The 26729-nt window shown below is 41.9% G+C and overlaps 2 protein-coding genes across 5 annotated transcripts in view; one reads left to right on the forward strand and one right to left on the reverse strand.

Moving 5' to 3' along the window:
- Window positions 1-20066, reverse strand: part of qsox2 (quiescin Q6 sulfhydryl oxidase 2) — a 76735-nt gene extending 56669 nt beyond the window's left edge. For 2 of the 4 annotated variants that reach the window (XM_029124823.2, XM_034296629.1), the window contains exons 1-2: window positions 19605-20066; window positions 8151-8270 (exon numbers count right to left, since the gene is read on the reverse strand). In XM_029124823.2, coding sequence (XP_028980656.2) covers window positions 8151-8270; window positions 19605-19926 — 442 coding nt within the window. In that variant the 5' untranslated portion in view covers window positions 19927-20066. The remainder of the gene's footprint in view (window positions 1-8150; window positions 8271-19604) is intronic. The other 2 variants (XM_034296630.1, XM_020044520.2) reach the window with 2 other exon arrangements.
- On the forward strand, window positions 65-1024 carry LOC114840715 (putative nuclease HARBI1). The gene is made up of 3 exons (XM_029124825.2): window positions 65-192; window positions 271-461; window positions 770-1024. The coding sequence occupies exons 1-3, from the start codon at window positions 72-74 to the stop codon at window positions 917-919; spliced, it is 462 nt and encodes a 153-aa protein (XP_028980658.2). The 5' UTR covers window positions 65-71; the 3' UTR covers window positions 920-1024.
- Window positions 20067-26729: the final 6663 nt, after the last annotated feature.

The following is a 26729-nucleotide window of genomic DNA, read 5'->3' on the forward strand; positions in this document are numbered from 1 at the left end:
CTGAAGACGAATTTGCATATGTGAATCGGAAACATTTCCATTCAATAAATGTGCAGATATGTGATGCACAAATGCGCCTAACAAATATTGTGGCAAGGTGGCCTGGGTCAACCCATGATTCATATATCCTTACAAACAGCATGGTTGGGATGAGACTCCAAGCTGGCAGGGTGCGCGATGGGTGGCTACTTGGTAAGTTATGCATTTAAATGCATGGTTCTATCTAAAAGTAAAATGTTTGTGTCTGTAATTATTATTACTGCCCATCAGGAGACAGTGGTTATCCACTAAAGACGTGGCTGTTAACCCCCCTCACCAACCCACAAACTGACCGAGAGCGCAGATACAATGATGCCCATTCCCGCACTCGGTCAGTTGTGGAGCGGGCGATTGGGCAGCTGAAATGTCGGTGGCGCTGCCTTGACAGGACCGGGGGGATGCTGTTATACCGCCCTGACAAGGTTTGCCGCATCATACTGGCATGTGGAGTGCTGCACAATGTCGCGCACAGGCATGGCATACCCCTTGGTGAGGTGGGGGCACCGCCAGATGACCCTGACCCAGGACCAGTATATGTGCAGCACAATCAACAAGCCATTCAGGCCCGTCAACGTGTAATTGCGACAATATAAATGGTACTCAGACACAAAGTTCATTTTTTGACCAATTCTTTTAATGTATGGCTTATTTCTGTGAGTGCGTCAGTGACATTTTTAAGGTGACTGTTCATTTCTTCAGTAGCCCTAACAATTTGCTGTTGTGACTCCAGAACAGCATGCGTCAAGACACGGCCAGATGGACGGGCTTCAGCACTGGGGGGAACATTAGAGACACGGGAGACGCTGGACTGAATGGGCTCTGGCTGCTCAGGTGGTGCAGACTCGGAGTGCGTGCCAGTGGACGTTCCTGCGGTTCCTAAGTCCAAATAAACACAGGCACATCTTAACAGTAATTTCAGTCTGTTCCTTATTAATGGGTACACGCATTTGCAATAAAAGCAGTGGATACGTGAAATCTCTGGTGTACTTTTTGCTATATTGCATGCATTTTAAAATTAAACGGTGGCTGGCTATGTATATCAAAGTTAAGGAAATAAATCTGAGTCACCTTGCTGGCAGTCCTGTAGTATATCCGAGTCTCCTACATCAGCGGATACGATTCCAGAGATTAACGTGTCTCCTACAATAGAGGCAACTCTCTGATCAAAGGGTGCAAGTTCATCCGTCCCTGTACCACCGCCTGTTCTGCCCACACTTTGTCGGTGCGCAGCAGTTCTCCGCTTAACTTCCACCTTTATGTCTGACCATTTCTTCTTCAGTTCATTTACGGTGCGACTCTCAGATCCCACCGCGTTGACGGCATCAGACAAACTCGCCCATTCTTTTTTCTTTCTTTTATTATTAATTCCAGAGGACAGATTTCCAAATAAAATATTTTTTCTTGTTTCTACCTCTGATAGTAGCACCTCTAATTCGTTTTCAGTGAAATTTCGTTTCTTGCTTGCTTTAGCCATGTTCTTGCAGGTTTCTTTTGCCAAATTGGACTAATTACCATATTTAAATTGATTTAATTGAGGGAGGAGACAGGGTGTGGTGTGGTGCTCGTGCATGTGCGCTCAATTTCGCGTTGATTGGGATGTACAAAGAGAACGTATGTGGAATGCTGCGTACGCAGAGATTCATACATCTGATTTTTTTGGTGCGTACGCACATTTATGGCTTTGTCCGTACGCAAAGTTTTAGTATGAATTCAACGCAAGTCTTTGTACATGAGGCCCCAGCTCTCTGGCAAATGTGAATCTTTTCAGTCTCTTTTCTCAGAACTAAGTAAATCAGATTATCAATTCGTAAAAGCAGCATATCTTTCCCATACTTTTATCAAACCATACTGTATTATATACCATTATAAAGCTCTGAATCTAGACATTTATAAAATAAAAAGCCAAACTGAAATTGTGCAATAGGACCTCGTTTAGGAATTCTGTCACATTAGTATGAACGCAGACACGTTTTAGGTCATATCGTCCCATTTGAAACTAAAGTCTGTGTTCACTGTTCCAGCGGTTGGAGGTGACAATGCTTCAAACAGGTCAGTATGCTCATAGTTCTACCATAATATGAATTCTAACAGTTGTCCAATAGGGCTGTCGGCTGTGTATCAACCTGACTTCTGCACAACACAACTGATGGTCTCAACCCCATTAATAAGGGAACAAATTCCACTAATTAACCCTGACAAGGCACACATGTGAAGTGAAAACCATTTCAGGTGACTACCTCATGAAGCTCACTGAGAGAACACCAAGGGTTTGCAGCGCTATCAAAAATCAAAGGGTGGCTACTTTGAAGAAACTAGAATATAAGACATGTTTTCAGTTATTTCACACTTTTTTGTTAAGTACATAATTCCACATGTGTTCATTCATAGTTTTGATGCCTTCAGTGAGAATCTACAATGTAAATAGTCATGAAAATAAAGGAAACGCACTGAATGAGTTGTGTCCAAACTTTTGGCCGGTACTGTATTTCTAAATTTTTCATAACATCTAATTATAATAATGAATAAAAAGATAAGTTAAAAAAGCATTTGACATTTTCAAACAAAACACTAACTCATTCACCCCAGGGAACAAGGCAACCAGGTGGTCCGTCAGTTACTAGGTTTGCGGTTATGTCGTGCAATCACCCAATGGGCATCTGCATTTAAATTCCTTATACAACCAAGGGCTACCCACTTGGCTGTCATGCTGACCAGGTGCTGTTTGCTATTAGCATAGCTGCTCAGGGATTGTTAGCGAAAGTTGTCAGTGCCTTTGTAAAAAGACCCACATTTGTCAACTCTAGCCGGGAACTTAGGACAGACGACAGTGCATCTGAGTTGAAACAGGTTAAAAAAAAATTGCACTGAGGTAAAAAATGTTCGCTTTTGTTTGAGCTCCTAGTTATCCTACACTGCCTTCTTCAATTGAGTGACTTGCGCAGGTTTTGAAATCCTTTATTGAAAAACAATCCCAGACAGACACGCATCACAGCTCATCTCTTGACTGGTCAACAGCGCGCAAAAGGAGATGCAAGGTAGTTTTGTGTGTGTGCCAGATGATGAAAAAAATTACTTGCTAGTTTGATTAGTCCCGACTTTACTTTTTACTGTCCCGGGCCATCGGGCCATTATTATTGTCAAGTCCTGCCATGGAAAAACATAACCTTTTCCTGGGTAAATTGATATTATTGATATAATAGGTCCGGTAATGCTGAATAATGGGTTTTCTAAAGCAGTATGTGGCTTCTGTCGCAATCTCCAGCTAAAATATTAAAGTGTGGATGAGGCAGAATGAATTAGCGGTTTTGGGACGGAAAAAGCTAAACTCCAAATGAAAAGAGGTGGAGCGGCAGTCTAAATGACTAGCTAGAGAAGCCACTAAAATCGCCCGTCCGACCAACCGCGACTGACTTGTTAAATAGCTTAATGGTTAAAGACGCAGGCCAGCGAACAACAGGTTCCGCATTCTCCCGTCACAGGCAAAACGAAAGATGCATTAGGATGTTCACTAGTCTTTTCCCTTGACAAAAAAGTCAGTTATCTTCACCTACATTGTAACGGGTGGTGGTAAAGAGAAACCAAGCGCAGGCAGATTGCAGGTGATGTTGGCTTTTAATTAAATCAGACACAGTACAAAGCAAAACATAATGAAAGTAAAGGGGCTGACTTTTATACAGCAAAACGGAAGCACTCACCAGTTACATCTGGACATACAAACAACAGCAACAACAACAATGATCAACAAGTGAGGGGGGCAGAAAAGGAACATTTAAACACATACTAATGGAATGATTTGGACCTGGTGTGAGTAGTTGAAGACGTGACACAAAACAAGTCCGGGATGCGTTTGTGGAGCAACGGGAACTGGAGGTGCTGATCCTCACCGTACCATGACACATATTGATATTTACTGTATCAATTCAGGAAAGCCATTCACAAATGGCTAATAAGCTGTTAAAACAGACAGTGGCAAAAGAGGATTTGTTCAGGATAGACAAAAACTTCACTGGCTACAACTTTCAGTAGCTACGTTATAAGAAGCCTAAAATAAGACTGTTTACTGTTATATTGCGACTATTTCTGGTGAATTTTTTAATTATGCATTAGGATTTTTTCAGGAAAGACAAAATCTTTGCTGGCTACACAATTCTCTCGTCTTTTCACTTTGACGAATAAATAAATTATCGTCTTTCATGGAAATTACTTGAACTGATGTATTCTTACTGATTAAAGGACTGAGTCCCCATGTTTGGATAAGAAAAGGAATGTGGGAGAGGGGGATCTGGTATTTGTATAGGGGGCATCATTGACTTTTATCAGCCGATTGGAGGGTTACTCGTAAATCTGCCTATCTAATGTTTGTCCAGAGGCTGCAAGTCCTCTTCAAGAGTTGAAAAGGTTACCCATGTGGGTAACCTACCTAGGTAGTGATAGAACAAAGGGAATGTGTTTTATGGACATAGGACAGCTGTGCAGCATCTTATCACACCCCTTTTACCCCTTTAAGTACTGATGATAGTCCTGTATTAATTTAGAGATTTGCAAAAATAAACTGTTTACTCACTCAGTAAGACACATTCACTCTTCTTGGCTGGCTCCGCTTATGCAGTCAATCAACAATCCAGAAAAACACATTTTCATGAATTGATTTGCATTTTAATGAGTGAAATAAGTATTTCATCCCCTCTCAATCAGAAAGATTTCTGGCCCCCAGGTGTCTTTAATACAGGTAACGAGCTGAGATTAGGAGCACAAACTTAAAGGGAGTGCCCATAATCTCAGCTTGTTACCTGTATAAAAGACACCTGTCCAAAGAAGCAATCAATCAGATTCCAAACTCTCCACCACGGCCAAGAACAAAGTGCTGTCCAAGGATCTCAGGGACAAGATTGTAGACCTACACAAGGCTGGAATGGGCTACAAGACCAACGCCAAGCAGCTTGGTGAGAGGTGACAACTGTTGGTGCGATTATTTGCAAATGGAAGAAACTCAACAACTGTCAATCTCCCTCAGTCTGGGGCTCCATGCAAGATCTCACCTTGTGGAATTGCAATGATCATGAGAACAGTGAGGAATCAGCCCAGAACTTCACAGGAAGATCTTGTCAATGATCTCAAGGCAGCTGGGACCATAGTCATCAAGAAAACAATTGGTAACACACTACACAGTGAAGGACTGAAATCCTGCAATGCCTGCAAGGTGCCCCTTCTCAAGAAAGCACATGTACAGGCCCGTCAGAAGTTTGCCAATGAACATCTGAATGATTCAGAGGAGAACTGGGTGAAAGTGCTGTGGTTAGATGAGACCAAAATCGAGCTCTTTGGCCTCAACTCGCCGTGTTTGGAGGAGGAGGAATGCTGCCTATGACCCCAAAGTACACCATCCCCAGCATCAAACATGGAGGTGGAAACATTATGCTTTGGGGTGTTTTTCTGCTAAGGGGACAGAACAACTTCACCGCATCAAAAAGACGATGAACGGGACCATGTACCATCAAATCCCCCCCCCCCCTGCAGACAGTGGCGGCTTCCAATAACTCCTCCATTCAGGGGCGCGATGGAAACAACGATTACATCAACAAACAAGACAGCTGCCCTGTCAGCGTAGATAGCGGAACTCTTAGAAAAGGGTGCTATTTACATCGTCCAGCAGGCCACAAGAGAGGGGCTTTTACTCCCTTTATTTCCTGTTGCCGAAGAAGATGGGGGGCATGAGGCCATTTTTGGATTTACACGCTCTGAAGGAGTGTGACCAAATGACCTTCTGCATGAGCATAAATGCTTACATTCATGTGCAGATTGTACCTCGCCACAGGAAATTCATCCAATATGCCTTACTGGGCACAGCGTACGAGTATGCAAGTGTGCCACAGTTATGACCTGGCTCCACGCACCCTCTCCAAATGTGTTGAGGCAGTGCTGGAGCCACTGACTTTGACTTAGATTATGCAAATGAGGCATCAGAGTCCTAGAGTATCTGAATGACCTATTGATACCAGCCTTGTCGGAGGAGGTGGCATTGCGCCACAACTCAGTTGGTGTCACTGTTCAAGCATCTGGGTCTGGCAATGACCAGGAAGAGGAATGCATCGTGGCCCAGCCAGCAGGTGTCCTACTTAGGCCTGCACTTGGACACCGGCATGATGAGAGCACACCTGGCTGACAAAAAGGCGGAGAGCCTTCTATTTGTACAGCGCCTTTGCCAACCCATGCCTATAGTCGGCCTGCTCCGTCATGTCCCTGTGAGGGCTCATGTTGGCAGCTCATGCTGGGGTTTCCCTAGGCCTTCTACACATGCACGGTCTGCAACACTGGTTTGCAGCCCGGAAGGTGGACCCGGTGCATCATCATTTGTCGCTTTCTGGTGCTCTGGAGAGGGACTTGAACCATTGGATGGGCCCCTCACGTCTTCCAGGGGTCCCCATGGGCAGGATCCCATCGTTCATGCAGATCTTCAGTTAGTTCTATCAGTTCTGTTAGTGTGGTCTTACTTCAACCTGTGATCGAGGGCCAGGATGTTCTGGTCCGCTCGAACAATAGGACAACCGTGGCCTACATCAATCGCCAGGGGGGTATCAGATCTCTTGCACTCCACCTGTCGGCAGCGCATCTATGGCTATGGACGCACGCTCACCTTCGTTCTCTGACAGCTCTGCATGTTTTGGGCTCTCTGAACGGGGGGGCGGACATGTCTCAAGGAGACCCTTGGGACGGCAACTGGTATCTACAGCCTCCCTCATTTGGAGGAGAGAACACGCACTGTCGCCTTTGGTTCTCTCTACGGACCCAGGATGACCCACCCCTGGCGACAGACGCGTTCATGCATTGCCTGTGGCTTTGGGGTCTTCTTTATGCCTTCCTTCCGCAGATGTGCAACACACGCCTGCTGGCACAGGTTCGGACAGATCACCTAAAAGTAATTCTGATTGCTCCGGAGCACTTGGGGACGGTGTGGTATTCTGAGATAATTCAGTTGCTGTCAGGGGCACCATGGCTGACTCCTCATCGCCGGAACACATTGACTCAAATGAATGCCCTCCTTGAACAGCCCTGAACAGAACAGATTAGCACGCCTGTCCACCGGCCTCATTCACATCATCGGTGCTAGAGCCAGTTCAACTTCTAAGCTGTTCTACAACAGGTGGTCGTTATTCATGTGTTGGTCAATCAATCAATCAAATTTTATTTGTAAAGCGCCTTACAACAGCCAAAAGGTGCACAAGGCGCTTTCCATTAAAAGCTTCAGTAGACAACAGAATATAAAAAATATTAAAACATATAAAAATATAAGATAAATGAAGAAAAATGTATATGTACATATATATACACATACACCCACATACGCATATACACACACATACACATACATACACATAAAATATATAAAATGAGCAGTCGAGTCAGAGATTACGTGTTAAAAGCCTGTCTGAACAGATGTGTTTTCAACTGCGCTTTAAAAACACTGAACACGGTAATGTTACGCAGGGAAGGTGGTAAAGCGTTCCACAGAGTTGGGCCCTGAACTGCAAATGATCGGCCTCCAAACTTTATGTATTTGAATTTGGGAACAACCAGAGAGGTGTGTTCAGAGGAGCGGAGAGCTCTAGCAGGTTGGTAGACCGTTACTAATTCGGTGAGGTAGGCCGGGGCCAGTCCATTGATGGCCTTGAATACAAACAGCAGGACCTTGTACTCCACCCTAAACCGCACCGGAAGCCAATGGAGCGAGCAGAGGACTGGGGTGATGTGTGAGCGTTTGGAGGTGTTTGAGAGGAGACGTGCAGCTGCATTTTGTACCAGTTGAAGTCGATTTAGGAATGATTTATTAAGTCCAGTGTAGAGGGCATTACAGTAGTCAATTCTCGAGCTGATGAAGGCATGAATGGCTTTTTCAAGGTCAGCTTGGGACAAGAATGTTTTGACCTTACTAAGAAGCCTTAGCTGGTAAAAGCTCGCCTTAACAACCGCACTAATCTGTTTATCAAATTGCATACTTTTGTCAAAAATAACACCCAAGTTACGCACAGTGGGTGCAAACTGGGGTGTGAGAGGGCCAAAACTTGGAGAACTGCAGGGTGAATCCGGGCTAAACAGAATGTATTCAGTCTTACCTTCATTCAAGTGAAGGAAATTCTGAGAAAGCCACAGTTTAATGTCCTGAATTGAGTTATGGAGAGGGTCCAGCGCAGAACGATTGTTCAGAACCACAGGAAGGTAGATCTGAAGGTCGTCTGCATAGAAATGGAATTGAACATTATGATTGGAGATGAGTTGACCAAGAGGCAGCATATAGAGTGAGAACAGAATAGGACCGAGAATGGAACCCTGAGGCACACCGGATGACAAAGGGGCAGCTGAGGAGGAAAAATCATTTAGCATAACTGAAAAAGTTCTATCAATAAGATATGAAGAGAACCAATTGAGCACTGCGCCCTGCAGACCGACAACATGTTGAAGACGGGAGATGAGGATGGCATGATCCACGGTGTCAAACGCAGCAGTAAGGTCCAGTAACACCAAAACCACAGAGCTTTTACTGTCCAGGGCTCCGAGAATGTCATTATGGACCCTCAGTAACGCTGATTCGGTGCTATGTCTAGACCTGAAACCAGACTGAAATTTATCCCCAATGCCGTGCAGTTGGAGGTGAGACTGAAGCTGGGTGAAAACAAGCTTCTCCATCAGCTTGGACAGAAATGACAGGTGGGATATTGGGCGGAAATTGGACAGTATGGAGGGATCAAGGTTGGGTTTCTTGAGCAGCGGTCTCACAATGGCGTGCTTGAGAGCAGTGGGAACAGTGCCCAAACTAAAACAGCTGTTTATGAAGGAGACAAGGAAAGGACCTATGATGTCAATAGCCTCTTTCAAAATCCTGGCAGGAACAGCGTCTAGAGGACAGTTGGTAGGCTTCAACTCATGGACAGCTTTTTTTAGGTCCACAAGAGTAACTGCATCAAAAGACTCCAGCACACATTGTGTCGGTTGGGAGGGAATGGCAACAGCAGGGGCTTGTGTGATGGTTTGCCTAATAGACAAAACTTTGTCCAAAAAATACTGTTTGAATGCAGTGCAAGTATTTACGGATGCCTCATTCATTACACCAGACACCGGATTTATGACAGAGTTAATAGTGCTAAACAGGATTCCAGGACGGTGGCTATTGCTATTGATGAGATTGGAAAGGTATTGACCTTTAGCTTCCTTCACTGCTCTCTGATAGGTGGCAAGGCTAGCTCTAAATATCTCTAATGACACCTGCAGCCTATCCTTCTTCCACTTACGTTCTGCCTGTCTACACTGGCGCCTGAAGGCCCGAGTTGTATCATTGAACCAGGGATCCGATGGGCCTTTGGTCGACTTAGCCTTGTAAGGGGCAACAGAGTCCATAATCTGAGAGCAGATGGTGTGAAAGGATGAGAGGAGCTGGTCCTGTGGTCAGAGTGGGAGCGCCTCAATAGGAGCTGACAAAAGCACTGACAGGGCTCTGCGAGTCACCATTTGTGCCATTGGTACAATTACCTTTTAAACTCCTGTCTTTTAAGACAGTGATGGTCTTGGCACTTTGTTCTGGACTGTTTGTTCATCAATGGTGATCTAAGCAAGGCTACGTTACGGTTGAACCCCTAAGATCATTACAAGTTCCTACAGAGCTGGTGTGATCGAGCTACAGGCCCTCTTTCCCCCTCCGCACAAGTGAGGAGAAGAGGAGACACAGGCAATGCCCCACTCGCACTCTGGGGCTCATAGGTGGATCGTACGAAATTGATCTGCAGCTGTGTGTGCTACACGCTGGGTAGGCCACTTTCCAAACAGCGTCTGTCTCACTGGCTATGCGAGTGTATCGCCTTGGCCTATGAGGTCTCAGGCTCGCAGCCCCCTGTGGGAATCAGGGCACATGGGGTTGCTGCATCCTCTGCTCTCCTTGGAGGAGTCAGAATCGCAACATTTTTTCATCTGTTTCTACCTGATGGACGTTGCTTCGTCTTTGGCTCATTCCGTCCTCGGCACCGTGACTGGAGGACAGTGAATAATCCGTGTGGGTTCCAGTAAAAATAAATCTCTTCTACTTCTGTAAACTGGCACTCCATTGCCCTGAGTTTAGTGTTACCCTCAGCTATCTGATATGATATTCGATATGTGGTCATTGCTATAGTCGTCCTGTGTGTGGGATGGTAGTAGCTTGGATGGTCCTTGGGCCCCATCGTTTGGCCACTTATGGGTACTGCTTTGTTTTCAACGGTTTTGTATCCCTTAGCCTGTACCGCTTCTCTCCCCACTCTCCTTCATGTTGATGGCGTGAGTCGGGTTTGTTATTCTAGGGCTACACACAACGTTTGTCGCAGTGTGACTGAACTGTTGTCTTATTCGTGCCGTGTTTTTTTGAGGGACCCAGCAGGAAGTACATGGAAGTACTCTGGCTTGCTCGCTCCCTTCTCTGTAAACCTCTTGGCGCAAAGCCCTCCAGGGGGCGGAGCCCCACAACATATAACAAAGGTTACTGGGAATGTAACTCCAGTTATATGAAGGGAGCAGAGTCCCTTAGACTTTGTGCCCTGGCGGCACCCATCATTCTCATTTAAAAAATGGTTGGGAGGCTGAGTAAAGGGACACGCTCAGCTATATAGGGGCAGGTGTGCCCTACGTGCATAAATAATTTTTCAGTACGGCCGTTGATGCGGTGTGGATAAACTTCGGAGGATCATAGCCCCCTCCACACATTACTGGGGTTACATTCCTAGTAATATTCAACCTCCAACAAGGCCAGATGAGATAGAAGGTGTGGCCTTGCAAGACTATTCCTAGCATTACAAGGCATTCAATTTGTCAACAGTTGCATTTCCACTAAAACATTATAATGGCGGAACTAAATAAATGACAGATCTGATCCTGATGAATGTTTATGGATGCTATCTTGCATAATTTATGCCGTTTCCTAGTTATTTAAACTACCTTATGGCATTTGGAAATAATTTAATAAAAGACATATTTGGTAATGGCCAAACACCAATCAAAAAAGCTACTAATTTGCATGCCCTGACCTGAACCCCATTCTAGCCAAAAAAAAGTACACTACCTCAAAAAGCATAGGGGGCTGATTGATGTTTTAAACAGAATCCTAACATACAGTGGGGAGAACAAGTATTTGATACTTGATACCAGTTTTGCAGGTTTTCCCACTTACAAAGCATGTAGAAGTCTGTCATTTTTATCATAGGTACTCTACAACTGTGACGGAATCTAAAACAAAAATCCAGAAAATCACATTGTATGATTTTTAAGTAATTCATTTGCTTTTTATTGCATGTCATAAGTATTTGATACATCAGAAAAGCAGAACTTTTTGTACAGAAACCTTTGTTTGCAATTACAGAGATCATACGTTTCCTGTAGTTCTTGACCAGGTTTGCACACACTGCAGCAGGGATTTTGGCCCAGGTTTCGGGGCTGTTGCTGGGCAATACAGACTTTCAGTTTCATCCAAAGATTTTCTATTGGGTTCAGGTCTGGAGACTGGATAGCCCACTCCAGGACCTTGAGATGCTTCTTACAGAGCCACTCCTTAGTTGCCCTGGCTGTGTGTTTCGGCTCGTTGTCTTGCTGGAAGACCCAGCCACGACCCATCTTCAATGCTCTTACTGAGGGAAGGAGGCTGTTGGCCAAGATCTCGCGATACATGGCCCCATCCATCCTCCCTTCAATACGGTGCAGTCGTCCTGTCCCCTTTGCAGAAAAGCATCCCCAAAGAATGATGTTTCCACCTCCATGCTTCACGGTTGGGATGGTGTTCTTGGGGTTGTACTCATCCTTCTTCTTCCTCCAAACACGACGAGTGGAGTTTAGACCAAAAAGCTCTATTTTTGTCCAATCAGACCACATGACATTCTCCCAATCCTCATCTGGATCATCCAGATGGTCATTGGCAAACTTCAGACAGGCCTGGACCTGCGCCGGCTTGAGCAGGGGGACCTTGCGTGCGTTGCAGGATTTTAATCCATGACGGCGTAGTGTGTTACTAAAGGTTTTCTTTGAGACTGTGGTCCCAGCTCTCTTCAGGTCATTGACCAGGTCCTGCCATGTAGTTCTGGGCTGATCCCTTACCTTCCTCATGATCATTGATGCCCCACGAGGTGAGATCTTGCATGGAGCCCCAGACCAAGGGAGATTGACCGTCATCTTGAACTTCTTCCATTTTCTAATAATTGCGCCAACCGTTGTTGCCTTCTCAGCAAGCTGCTTGCCTATTGTCCTGTAGCCCATCCCAGCCTTGTGCAGATCTACAATTGTATCTCTGATGTCCTTACACAGCTCTCTGGTCTTGGCCATTGTGTAGAGGTTGGAGTCTGTTTGATTGAGAGTGTGGACCAGTGGGGATTTCTTTAAGACTGCAAGGGAAGCTCGGCTTCCCCTATAATGTCAAAAAAAAATTATGGTGTAAACATTTTATAGACTTAAAAATGCGTTAAAACACGTTCATCTCTAAAACTAGTTAGTTCAGAATCAGCTACAGGTCGGCTGACTAAATTTTCTTCTCATACAATCCTGCAGCGTCACAGTGCATTTCCCTGTTGAAGCCGAGCGTCCATTGACTTCAATGGGGCTGCTTAGAACAGTTTTTTTCAGTGCTCCGAAAGAAGATGGTGATTGGATAAGTGCTGCGATTATGTCCCGCCCACGGATTCTCAGCTTCTCTGGGGGAGAATGAGGAGTAGGCTGGCCCAGACTCCGGGCTACCGCGTGATGATTGGAGGATCTGACGATCTGCATCTCCTTTTGACTGACAGCAGTCTGTACTATAAGAAGTCACTGAAGCCATTTCGCGCTCAGTCCCATCGCAGATTTCTCAAGTGTATTCGAAAGACAAACTGCTGCAATATTTCTTGATATTTGTTTGGCGAAATTGCTAGCCGATTTGCATCATACATTTCACAAAATTATAGGCTACACCACAATCCTGGTTTCAGTTTTACAAAGTATATATTTTTTTTAGATAGTTAATTCATTCATTCATTCATTCATATTTAGTAGTAGGCTAGGCTAGCGCCGTAGGCGGGTGAAACTGCGCACGATGGCAGACAGTGCTAATATTGTCGACATGATTTTAGCGAAGTCATTAATAAACAGAGTAAAATTATATTTGTAAAACAAAAAAAATAAAAAATTATATATATATATATAGTTCTGTTAAAACATTTAATGTTATTGTCTGGGGTCCAAAAGACCCCAGACAAATGTGTCACTACAAATGAAGACCATCAGAGGGTTATAATGTACGCCGAAAATTAACTTCCCCTCTTCGAAAGACCAGCAGCCGCCACTGGTGTGGACAGGTGTCTTTTATACAGGTAACGAGTTCAAACAGGTGCAGTTAATACAGGTAATGAGTGGAGAACAAGAGGGCTTCTTAAAGAAAAATTAACAGGTCTGTGAGAGCCGGAATTCTTACTGGTTGGTCAATCAATCAATCAAATTTATTTATAAAGCCCTTTTTACAACAGCAGTTGTCACAAAGTGCTTTACAGAGACACCCGGCCTTAAACCCCAAGGAGCAAACAACAGTAGTGTTGAATTTCAGTGGCTAGGAAAAACTCCCTAAGGTCGAATTTTAGGAAGAAACCTAGAGAGGACCCAGGCTCAGAGGGGTGACCAGTCCTCTTCTGGCTGTGCCGGGTGAGATATTAAGAGTCCAATTGGAATAATAAATAAATTTATCTGGGCTAAATCCAGAGTCTATTTGAATTTAGACTAGGTCAGAAGTATGACCAGGTGGACAAGGACAGGGACAGCAACGGGCCCCCCAAACCAGGTAATCCGCAGGTGTGGACCAGGACCTCATCTCCTTCTAAAATGTAAAACTGGAGGAAACTGAGAAAAGTTAGTAGTACATCCCTCATATCCCCCAGCACAATAATATAGCAGCGTAACACCTTGGAACTGAGACGGGGGGGTCCGGTGACACTGTGGCCCTACCCGGGGGAGGCCCCAGACAGGGCCCAACAAGCAGGAAATCAATCCAACCACATTGCCAGGCATCAACCAAAGGGACACCCACCAACCGCAACCCCCCTGAATGAGGGCCGAGTATTGCTAGCGGCATACAAGTGCACAAGTGCGCAACAGAGAGTCAACAACAAGCCAGTGACTCTTCCCCCGAAAGGCATTGGAGGGAGGGCATCCCAGTGGCGACGAGAGCCCACCTGGCCCACTTTGTAGGTGACCAAATACTTATGTTATGCAATAAAATGCAAATGAATTATTTAAAAATCATACAATGAGATTTTTCTGGATTTGTTTTTTAGATTCCGTCTCTCATAGATGAAGTGTACCTATGATAAAAATTTCAGACCTCTAAATGCTTTGTAAGTAGGAAAACCTGCAAAACTGGCAGTGTATCAAATACCTGTTCTCCCCACTGTAACTGTAATTGTACTTGGTGCCTTGATCAACAACACAATGGTAGAAGATGGTAGAACAATTGGATCATAGACCAACATTTTTTTTATTTAGATTCACATGAGATACCAACAGATTCTGCCATTCACTGTGATAATTTATGACACACCCTGTTTCAATGGACAACTTGGAAAAAGACAGCTCCTATTCTTATTTAATTTAAAATCAAGCAATGCCCATAGTTTACAATAAAACAATGTCTTTAACATAATGCACAGATTATTTTATTTTTTTGACCAAATTTGAACACATTTTAAATTGCAATTAAACTACAAACGTTCATGTGATTTTTCATTATTATCAAGATTATTTAAATAATTTGAAAGCACTAATAATTATATTTCCAACTGTTCGTGTTCATATATATTACAATAGTTCGTAGAAAAAAAGCACAAACGTATTTTTAACCATATCGCTCTAACAACCAGGAGGTTTTTCAATAATGCAGACATTTGGTTGCACTAGAAGGACAAAGAATATATTTTTCAGTATACGTTCTTTATAAGTAATTCATAGGAGGTCCAATGTCGTACTAGAAAAAAGCATGATTTTAACTCCAAATTGTGCATGTTTCTATCAACATTTTGGTTAGGGACATCATGGTTTCCAATGTTTAAAAAATAATAATTAACCTGTATGTTTAGTGTAATTTCTGATGAAAATCTTTTTCGGTCCACACTTTCCAGTAGTTAAGCAGTTAGATTTTTAGCTAGCTATTACCTACCAAAGACTAACCATATGTACAGCCCCATAATTTCCAAGTTGCGACAGAATTGCGGAATCCAGACAAACACTGAATTCAGACAAACACGTAATTGAAAGAATTATATATTTTATTTTTATTTTATTGGCATGCTTGATTTAATATAAAAAAATATATCATTATTATATTGTCATAATAACTTTCACCGCATTTCGCCTACTCTAAAAGTGCAATGGATCTGAAAGAAGATCAGGCTCTGTCAGCTTTGAATGCAGTGTGTGTGTGCGTGTTCCATGGTGGTTGTATGGTTGTGTGTCTTGTGAAACTTTTTACCTCTCATTGTGATACGCCACCACAGAAACCGCATATTTTTATGATTTTTTTATGAAGCTGAACGCAGTTCACATTCACGCAGTTCACTATCGCACGAGCATCAGAAAAGAGCAGCAACATCCTGCACTCCATGTCCGGAGTATCAAACTAGCAAGAGTGAGGTGAGAGAAACGTAACTGGCTACATCTGTGCATGCACACCTTTGTGTTGATTGTCACATTACTATAATAAAACATACCCATCATCTGAGCAACAACCAAAGGTAGCTAGCAAGATAACTGTCACAACTCGAGTCGGCTGTGGTGAAACATTATACAGGGTTCTTGCACCATTTCTAAAGTCAAATTCAATAGATAAGATATTTTCAAGACCTCAACAAATTAAAATGTAAGACCCAAAACATGTCTAAACTTCTTTGATTGAAAAGAGACAATTTATTGAGACCTACTTTAGTTGTAGCTTTAGTAACAGCGTAACAACACAATTCGTGTTGCGTTGCATTGCCATCAGTGTCGTGTCACTGATGTTTTACAGCTACACAGTGTGTTTTTTGGAAAGGGGAGAAGAGTAGATGGAGAATGGCATTTTTAAATAATGGGTAAGTAAAATATCTTTACATTTTTCACAATTATTAAGTAGCTCCTTCACAGTAATCAACTTATTTGGGGTGAATTAGGACAGACAAAAACCTATACTTCACCACTTCAATGATCAGTTGTTTGCCCTCCAACATCCAACTTTTATCATAGCAAGGTTGTTGTTTCAGCTAAGCTGTGGCATCTTCCCAAAAAAGTCAGTCCAGAAAATAGGCTGATGAAAGTAATGCCAGAAGCCCAAAGAGCTGAAACAAACATATGTAGGAGAAAATTACAGATCTGCAGCATAATAAGCCAATATGAGTTCCCAATATTGGTATGAATTTTTCAATACACCCAATCCGCCTCCAAAAATCTATATATTTCTTATTATTTCAATTCACAAGACAGAATGAACATGCAGCGTCGTCCTTCAAGAATATAACCTCAGCATTTCGTGAAACTTGGACGCTGACACTGGATGTGACGGAATGCGTATAGCAGCACTCACATCCAGTGAGCACACAAGGGGGTATTCTTAAAGATTGTGGGGGCAATGCTGAAAGTGCAGCTCCTATGTAATCCGTTCAATATCCCCCCTACATTGTTTCATAACACCACCCAAAACTCTACTCATTACATGTGGCATAGCTCTGCTGCTCTCTTCACAATGTCACGGTCCACCAAATCACACCATGCCATTAGCAGTAAAACCTTGCACTCTGTTCCTGCCGGCACCTCCAAAATGTATCTTGCTCCAACCATTTTTCAACTTGCATCACCAGGTCTTCGCTCATCCCTATCAAGCAACTACTGACGACAGTGAAAAGATGTCACGCAGTAAGACCTCAACGTCTGTAGCTAACTAACGTAGCGTAAAATGTATATTAATGGCAGAGTCTCTCATTGTCTAATACTAAGTTGATCAAACAAATACACACTAATTAGAGGTTTTACCTACAGTGCCACTGTGAGTGACAATTTTTCCTTCAGCCTTAAATGCACCATCTACAAATGTAATACCTACAGCATTTTATGACCTTAATTTCCCTGATTTTATTTTAAGACCTTTTAAGACTTAAGGAGCTTCGGGAACCCTGTTATATACATTTGGCAACAAGAATAAGCCTTCCAATTATTTTGTGCCTTCAAATTAAAGGTCTGCGATGTATATAGTATGTACTATGCAACAATTTTGTGGCAAAAATATCAAAACGAAAGAAAAAAAAAATTCAATAATATTTTACATAACGTTAAGGATATTATAAGGTGGAGCACATTGAGAAATGGTTAGAGCTTAAGTAAGTTAATGTAGAGGACATTACCAAGGTAAAAAAACAAAAAAACATTTTGATATTATCTGTTTTACCTCCAAAATAAAATGCAATTGAAGTAGGTTTAGTAGTTGCACTGTATTTTACTAGTACTTTTTCTGAAAGCACTTACTGAAATAAACTTCAGAATGCCTTTCTTTTATTTATTTTTTGTTTGTGTATAAAACTGAATCACAGAAAAATGTAATGTAAAAAAGGGCATTTTGAAAAGAATAAAGCAGAATTGGCCAAAAACTACAACAGATTTATAGGGCCCTAAATATGTTACCTTTAACTTCCTTTGAACTGTACACAAAGACAAACAAAAAGTCATATTCCTGCATGTCTGGGTAAGTAAATAGAAAAAAAGGGTAAGAAAAATATTAGAAATCCCAAAATATAACATCAGTCATTTCAATACAAAAGACACCAGGCCTGTTCTACATTGTTGGCAGAGAAAGTAAAATAATTATTATTTAATTGCCAGAAACCAAAAAACAACTGTTGGTTACATCCTCTCCTCATCTAAACAGTAGGTTTTGGATACTTGAGGACATGCCTGAAGGCAGTACTGTCCATAAGGCCTTTCATATTTGCCACCTGCCCACAATCCTTAATTCTAAATGCCCCTCTGCTCGTGTGGAGCAATGGAAGCCCTCGGGTCAATGGGAAACAATAACCCTAAATTACCCCTATTGAGAGGGGAACAGCTGGTTGGCGCTCAGTCATGAGCCAGCCAGTTGACAGCATGTGCCAACAAAGAAAGATGTATAATGTATTCAGTCACCCCCTCTGATGTAATGCTTCCTTACCTTCAAGAACTAGGCAAGCCTATAGAATGCAATTCTTTATATAGTATTAGTTACAATTCACTTGAAAAAATGCATATGATGAAATACCTTTCTCATAAACGGTATTACAATGATTAAATACAAACATGAGAAGAGTATTTAGTTAGTATGAGTTATGGAGGGATTATTATTCTTTTTTCAAAAGCTCCATAAATTATACTGACTTAAACCATTTTCCAGAAAAGTGGATTAATCTTATAGGCACATTTCTATTATAACATTCTGCATACAGCTATATTTTAATTATAATACAAAACCATGTTGTACATTAAAATGTTAAAGCTTGATTTTTAAATAGGAAAATTACTTGTTAGGGTGTAGTGCCTGGCCTTGTATTTTATTCAGGCATTCAGTAATTAAGCAATCCTAAAGTACTAGTACTAAGCACTTCTGCTGACCTTTTAGAAACATTACATAATGACAACAAATGTCGACAATAACGGAAGGTGAAGTAATTCAACTTTTTTCTTGTTTTCAAACAATTTCCTCAAAATCTATTCTGGAACCTATTTCACGCTAATGAGATTTAGGCATACGTTATTAGTACTGTCCAATGTACAAAATATGCCTACTTAGTTAACCGGCTGAGATAACTTTCTAAAGACCTTGTTGAAAAGTCTTTAGATCCTTTGTAGAGCCTAGTCAAAACGATAAGAATCGGGCCACCTGGATGCATCTACATAAGCATAACTAACCCTAAACTGCTTTATCGCAGAAAGAAAAATAAAATTAAGGAATTAATCTTGCCCACCTCCGTTTCAGGTTAATAGTAAGCTAAAACACATTATTAAAGTTTAGAATACTCAGTAACTTTTAATAGGCTTCACTTCTCCCACAGGTTAACTTTTGTAAATAAACTTTTTGGTGGAATACAAATAGTAAACTAGAATGGGAAAGCGATCATTCTAAGAACAGTGAACACCATACCCAATTCTGTGAGAACAGAACAAGTGTGACCATTACGTGCATATTCTTATCAATTAAATCAATGATTAATTTATCACTGTGTTCTTCTAGATAGTTATATACTGTACAATGACGTTAGTCAACAGAAGAACAGCTGTCGAGCAGATTTCAGAGGTATTTAAAAATATATATACCAAGGCTGGCGTCCTAATTAGAAATCATGCCCCCAACTAACATTATGGTTAACACAGTCCTTTATTGTCATTTTACCAGAATCGATGTGAGACACTTTACAAACAATGTAGCTAGTACAGTACGTATATGCTATACAGAGTAGCTATAAGCTGAGAAGCTAGCTAGCTACCAACAGAAACACTACAGGGAATGAGGAAACCTTTGTCAGTGCTTGCTAGCTTTCAAGATGACTCACCTTGTACATCTCTAGCTAGTGCCTTCCAGGTAGGTGAGTACTGGATGCAATGACCGCACCATGAAGAGTAGAACTGGACAAGCCAAGCGGTAGAAGAGTTGAGCAAAGACTGCTTGATGGTCGAGCTTGTTAATATAACCACAAGATCCTCCTCAGAATACAGCCTTGTGGTTTGAGCTAGGTGAAATAATAACACTAAAATAATGCTGGCTTTCAAAAATAAAAAACCTGTCTTTCGAAGTGAAGGGCGGCTGTCAACACACAAAGTGGCCATATCGTAAAATAGGTAACGGTGATATGGACATGAACAACAACATGACATGAAATCGTTGCTAAGCCACTAGCACTTGTAGCAAGATAACTACGTGTTCTTCGTGGCAGATTTGTAGCGGAGCACTGACCAGCATCGATGTAGTTCCCAAACATCAACTATGCGCAGTCTCAACGCAGCCTACTATCAGTTTCAATACAATACGATGAAGCTTTATTATGGGGGGTCGTTACTAAAAACGAATTCCAGTGTAGAAAATTGAGTGTCATCAAATGTTGTTTGGATGAAGTGCGGGTGGATTACTCCATTAGTATCCACATTTGTTGAAAGTCCTGTATTTGACAAAAACTGGCACATTTTAGCCCCTAGGATGCAGTTCACTGTCAATTGAACAGTATAAAGCCGAGTTTTCTGTAAAGCGCACTCTCTGATGGGAGACACACACTAACAGCAATTTGCCCACACACAATCAGGGATACAAAAATAATTAGGACAGCCTTAAATTTGTCAATGGATTCTTGCCAAAAAAAATATATGTGGGGGGGGGGTTTCATTCTAAATGTAGCAACAACGTTGCCTTACTTGCAACACTGAGCAATTTCTTCAACTGGAGTGTTTCTTTTGAGTCACAGAAATGAGGGTACATTCCTGCAGGATTCAAAACATTGTACAAACCCACAAAAATAGTATTGGCATTTTTGTTTAGAAGTAGTGAGGCAAAGACTGAAATTGAATCGAGAGTTACCTTTTATGACTTACATTGTTGTATGTATGAATAGAAATAGTGGTATTAAAATGAACAGCAACTACAACAAAAATAAAAAATAAAAAAATACAATGCATTGCAATAGTGTTTCCGACCCCTGATCAATTCTGTCATATTACTAAATTATAAATGGTACACTGACATTCTTTACTTTTTATATTTTACTTCAAAACACAAAGTGAAAAAAAATACTTGTGTAAGGTGACATTAAGGTGGTTTTATATCATAACAAATAATATAAGTGAAATAAGTGACTTTACTAAACCCCCAAACCCGGAAGCTGCTGGCCAATTGCACCTCCAAGCTAATCTGAGAAACAGATTTGAACCCTGGTCCCTTGAATATTATATTTTCATTGGCATCTGTGAACTACTGTTGGACACTGGCTTATTTTACATTTTGTGTTTGAATTATTTTGGAGATGTAATTTGGTTGTGTAACTGGAGGTATCTGGTCATGTATTTTGCAGGAGGTTTAGTGGTGGGGGTGTGGAATGCAAATAATATACTGTACACGTAGACAAAAGACATCAGTAACAAAACGTATTGTAACTAATCATCACTCATCTTGTGGAATGCTGTCATATGGTGTGCTGCCAGCCTAAGGCTGTCTTTGTTCTCTCCTTATGGGATTGCATAGGATTTCATTATCTGAGACGTTTTTGTAACCTTTGATTTAAGTGTCACATTTTGGGGAGTAATATTTTCTTATTTTCTTTTCTTAGTATTAGTTCAATGATCACACAGCCTGTCCTATATAGGAAGTCAGGTTTTCCTGTTTCTACCTTTCTCAATTCCAAGGCTTGCTGAGTCTGTGCTTTGTCAAAATATCTCTAAGGATTTAGTTCAAATAGTCTGTCATGATGTACTCTCGATTTAGGCCAGATTGACTGTGATGGAACTAAGTCTGTTCTAAGCAATGTTCTGGTTCCGAGGTTTCAGTGTATTAGTAGAATAGGTTTGCGGACTTGGCCCCAATACAAGCTTGGTGAAGCAACTTTAATTTTGCCAACATTTTGGCATCATTTTATGAGCCATCTGTCTCCTTTGTTTTTTTTACGTTTTATAGATGAGAAAAGTGCTAACCATTTGGAATATTCTCATATCTCAAACATACATATATAGAACACAGAAATGGCAACAGATTATACTTGTGAGAAAATGCTCCTGTACATTACTGTAGGTGCTATAAAATAAGACAACCTTGGCTTTTTTCAAGTTCAAACAACACACTCTAGATGGCAGTATGTACACTTTCCATTTGCCAAGTTACAGAATTAGACAGATAATACGCTCTGTGCACGGCGTATTTGACCCTTCGAAACAGTGTCACAGGTCCATGAATAAATCGGAGAAAGCGCACAGTTTGAATGTATGGTGAAGCTATAGGGATAGGGGTAACGTTATCCCTGAAGACTTGCGTTTTTGGGGAAGCAGTGGAAACTAAGCGTACTGTTATAACGGCCTGAGGCCAAACAAAGTGACACACAGCAGTGTTCCTTTGAGCCATTTACAATTTGAAGAAATTTAATAGCACTCATGTTTTGGCGATAACAGGAACAGACGCTTGCTATGTAAGTAGGAGACAGACCGGATAGGCAAAAAATAGACAGACCATCGGCTAAAAATAGAGACAATTGTTGCTAAGTGATGTTTCAAATTCGAACAGTCGTATGACGCTGTGCACAGAGCCCATTAAATTTACTGTTTGAAATTTGGGATGGCCTCAATGGCACAGACACAGACATATGCTTATTCCATAGATTTTATAGCAGTCATTCAAAGAAATGCTTGAAATTAGATTCTCCAAATAATGTTCTTGAGGAGAGGAATATCAACGTTCGGTGGGTTTCTCTTCTGCACCGTTCAACAAAACTAGTAAATCTGAAAGAGATGTTAACGTCATGGTTGAGGTTGTGGTAGGACACAGGCGCAGAGTCGAATAAATGTAGATAATCCATGTTTAATTCCAAAAAGGAAGACAAAACAAAAGCAGCAACCAGTGACGTGGGCTATACACAGACAAAACCAAAATGAACCACACGGGTGTGGCTAAACAAGGAACATAAATAGGGTCCCCAATAGGAGGCAATGATCAACACCTGCCTCCACCAGAAGGGTTGGAGGTGGCTAGAGGTGCCACCTCCTGTCCTGACTATGCCCCCAGCCCAGCGCAGAGATGGCTAGGGGCATAGCCAGGACGTGACAGTACCCCCCCCCCCAAAGGCTGGGAACAACCCCGCGGGCAGGGGGGGCGGGACGACGACACCCGGACAGGCGGAGGCCCAGCACTCGGAGTCGCCGGTACAGGCCGGGGAGGCAGAGCCGACGGAGGGTCAGGAGCCGGGGGAGGGTCAGGAGCCGGCGGAGGATCGAGAGCCGGGAGAGCCGGCTGAGGGTCAGGAGACGGGAGAGCCGGCGGAGGGTCAGGAGCCGGCGGAGGGTCGAGAGGTGGCAAAAAACTGTCCAAATCCAGGTGTGGAAAGCTAATAGAGGCATACCCAAGAAGACTCAAAGCTGTGATCGGTTCCAGGGGTGCTTCTATAGTACATGAATAAAAGTTCAGAATACTTGAAACAATACTAGAATCCCAATACCTGAGACTACATGACATATTTTAGATTTTTATATACATAGAATTTACATAGAATTTATGTAAAAAAAAAAAAAATTGTATTATTATTAGGGGATTTCCTAAGGAGAAACCCTATTGTTATTATACACTCACCTAAAGGATTATTAGGAACACCTGTTCAATTTCTCATTAATGCAATAATCTAATCATCCAATCAAATGGCAGTTGCTTCAATGCATTTAGGGGTGTGGTCCTGGTCAAGACAATCTCCTGACCTCCAAACTGAATTTCAGAATGGGAAAGAAAGGTGATTTAAGCAATTTTGAGCGTGGCATGGTTGTTGGTGCCCGACGGGCCGGTCTGAGTATTTCACAATCTGCTCAGTTACTGGGATTTTCACGCACAACCATTTCTAGGGTTTACAAAGAATGGTGTGAAAAGGGAAAAACATCCAGTATGCGGCAGTCCTGTGGGCAAAAATGCCTTGTTGATGCTAGAGGTCAGAGGAGAATGGGCCGACTGATTCAAGCTGATAGAAGAGCAACTTTGACTGAAATAACCACTCGGTACAACTGAGGTATGCAGCAAAGCATTTGTGAAGCCACAACACGCACAACCTTGAGGCGGATGGGCTACAACAGCAGAAGACCCCACCGGTTACCACTCATCTCCACTACAAATAGGAAAAAGAGGCTACAATTTGCACGAGCTCACCAAAATTGGACAGTTGAAGACTGGAAGAATGTTGCTTGGCCTGATGAGTCTCGATTTCTGTTGAGACATTCAGATGGTAGAGTCACAATTTGGCGTAAACAGAATGAGAACATGGATCCATCATGCCTTGTTACCACTGTGCAGACTGGTGGTGGTGGTGTAATGGTGTGGGGGATGTTTTCTTGGCACACTTTAAGCCCCTTTGTTTAAATGCCACGGCCTACCTGAGCATTGTTTCTGACCATGTCCATCCCTTTATGACCACCATGTACCCATCCTCTGATGGCTACTTCCAGCAGGACAATGCACCATGTCACAAAGCTCGAATCATTTCAAATTGGTTTCTTGAACATGACAATGAGTTCACTGTACTGAAATGGCCCCCACAGTCACCAGATCTCAACCCAATAGAGCATCTTTGGGATGTGGTGGAACGGGAGCTTCGTGCCCTGGATGTGCATCCCACAAATCTCCATCAACTGCAAGATGCTATCCTATCAATATGGGCCAACATTTCTAAAGAATGCTTTCAGCACCATGTTGAATCAATGCCACCTAGAATTAAGGCAGTTCTGAAGGCGAAAGGGGGTCAAACACAGTATTAGTATGGTGTTCCTAATAATCCTTTAGGTGAGTGTAAGTATTATTATTATTAATATGGGTTCTCCAGTAGAAGAAACCCTATTGTTGTTGTTAATATTATTATTATTAGGGGTTCTCCAGTAGAAGAAACCCTATTGTTATTGTTAATATTTAGGGGTTCAAGCACGAAGTGCTGAAACCCTATTGTTATTGTACAGATTTTTAGGGGTTCAAGCACGAAGTGCTGATTAGGGGTTCAAGCACGAAGTGCTGAAACCCTATTGTTATTGTACAGATTTGTATTATTATTCTTCTGCCGTAAAACGCATCGTGCAGCCCAAACCGTAAGAGCTGGAGCTTTGAAACTTTGGCATATGGTAGTACAAAAATCGAGGAGAGGTCAAAATATGAGCCCGATTGGCCCATAGGTGGCGCTATAGCGACCTAAAGCGCGATAGTGGTCATAACTCCTAGACCGTATGTCGTAGACTCAAGTGTCTTATATCCCTGTAATCCTTGGCTCAAGACGAACAAAACGTATATCTCCGATTTCATTTCCGCCATGATAGATTTTCCGCCATTTTGAATTTTGTCAAAAACCTACTTTTGCGAACTAGTCCCTGGATTTTCGCCCGATCGGAACCAAACCAGTGTAGAAATGTTCTATGGAGTCTGAAAATCAATAATTATCAAAAAAAAGTAAAAATTTCGATTCATGGTCGCTAGGGGGCGCAAAATTAAAGTTGTGGGAGGAGCCTATTTTACTAAAAAGGCTATAACTCAAGAAGTAGTTAAGTAAACTTCACCAACCTTGGTATACATGTGTTAGAAGTCAGTCTGAGGTCACAGTAAAAAAACTGCGTCGATTGGCCACATGGTGGCGCTATGAAAAATGATACGAAAAACGTATAGACACCTGACCGCTTGTCCAAATTACTTGAAATTTGGTATGCAGTGTCTTTGCCCAAGGGGCCATGTATGCCTAAGAGGATATTGGCGTATCTCAAAAAACATGGCCGCCATGGGCCAATGAGATTTGAGCACCTATTAAACCAGGTTGACATACTCTCATCAGAACGAAACTTGGTGGGCATGTTTGGCACAAGGTCCTAGAGGTCTGTAGGCTCTCTAATCACGTGTTGTTACAAATTTCGTCAAAAAATGCATATCACTTGATAGATCTCCTCATGCTGAAAAACTTTGCCTCAAGAACCACTACTGTCAATCAAACTGTTCATTTAATATTCGCGAATATGTTAAAAACCTACTTTCGCGAACTAGTACCTGGACTTTCGGCCTTTCGGAACCAATTCGGTCTACGATGATTCTCTGGACTCTCTACATCAATAATTATCAAAAAAAAAAAATCCATTTGCCTGGCTGTAACAGGATAATTTATTCAAATGGCAGGACAAAATACACTCAAAAGCCAATAAATCCCATAGAAAAACCCCAAACTTCACAAAAATAGATGAGCATATGTGTCATAACATAGTGAAGAAGCATGCAGAGTTTTGTGGAGATCAGACAATAGGTGCAACTATAACTGTCAAAAAGCTTTGAAAAACTTACATTTCCAATGCTACAATGCCTGTATTGGCTGTGAATGGACTTTTCCATTTATTATTTCAGTGGTTAAATGCTTGCTAAATAAAACGTAATGTCTTATGTTTGGGTGCTTAAAGGCCTTAACAGCTTGAACCCCGATAAATGCTGCTTGCAGCTTTAATATTATTATTATCATTATTAGGGGTTCTCTGAAGGAGAAACCCTATTGTTTTTGTAAGTATTACTATTATTATCATTAGGGGTTCTCCAAAAGAGAAACTCTGTTGTTATTGTTAGTATTATTAAGGGTTCTCTGAAGGAGAAAATCTATTGTTGTTGTTAGTATTATTTGGAGTTCCCTGAAGGAGAAACCCTATTGTAATTGTTGATATTATTATTATCATCATTAGGGGTTTTCCAAAGGAGAAACAAGTATTTGATACACTGCCGATTTTGCAGGTTTTCCCACTTACAAAGCATGTAGAAGTCTGTAATTTTTAGCATAGGTACTCTTCAACAGTGGGTGATGGAATTCAAAACAAAAATCCGCAAAATCCCATTGTATGATTTTTAAGTAATTAATTAGCATTTTTTTGCATGACATGTGTGTTTCGGGTCATTGTCATGCTGGAAGACCCAGCCACGACCCATCTTCAATGCTCTTACTGAG

This window comes from Esox lucius, chromosome 13, assembly GCF_011004845.1.
Source record: "Esox lucius isolate fEsoLuc1 chromosome 13, fEsoLuc1.pri, whole genome shotgun sequence".
In the NCBI taxonomy this organism is placed as follows: Eukaryota; Metazoa; Chordata; class Actinopteri; order Esociformes; family Esocidae; genus Esox; species Esox lucius.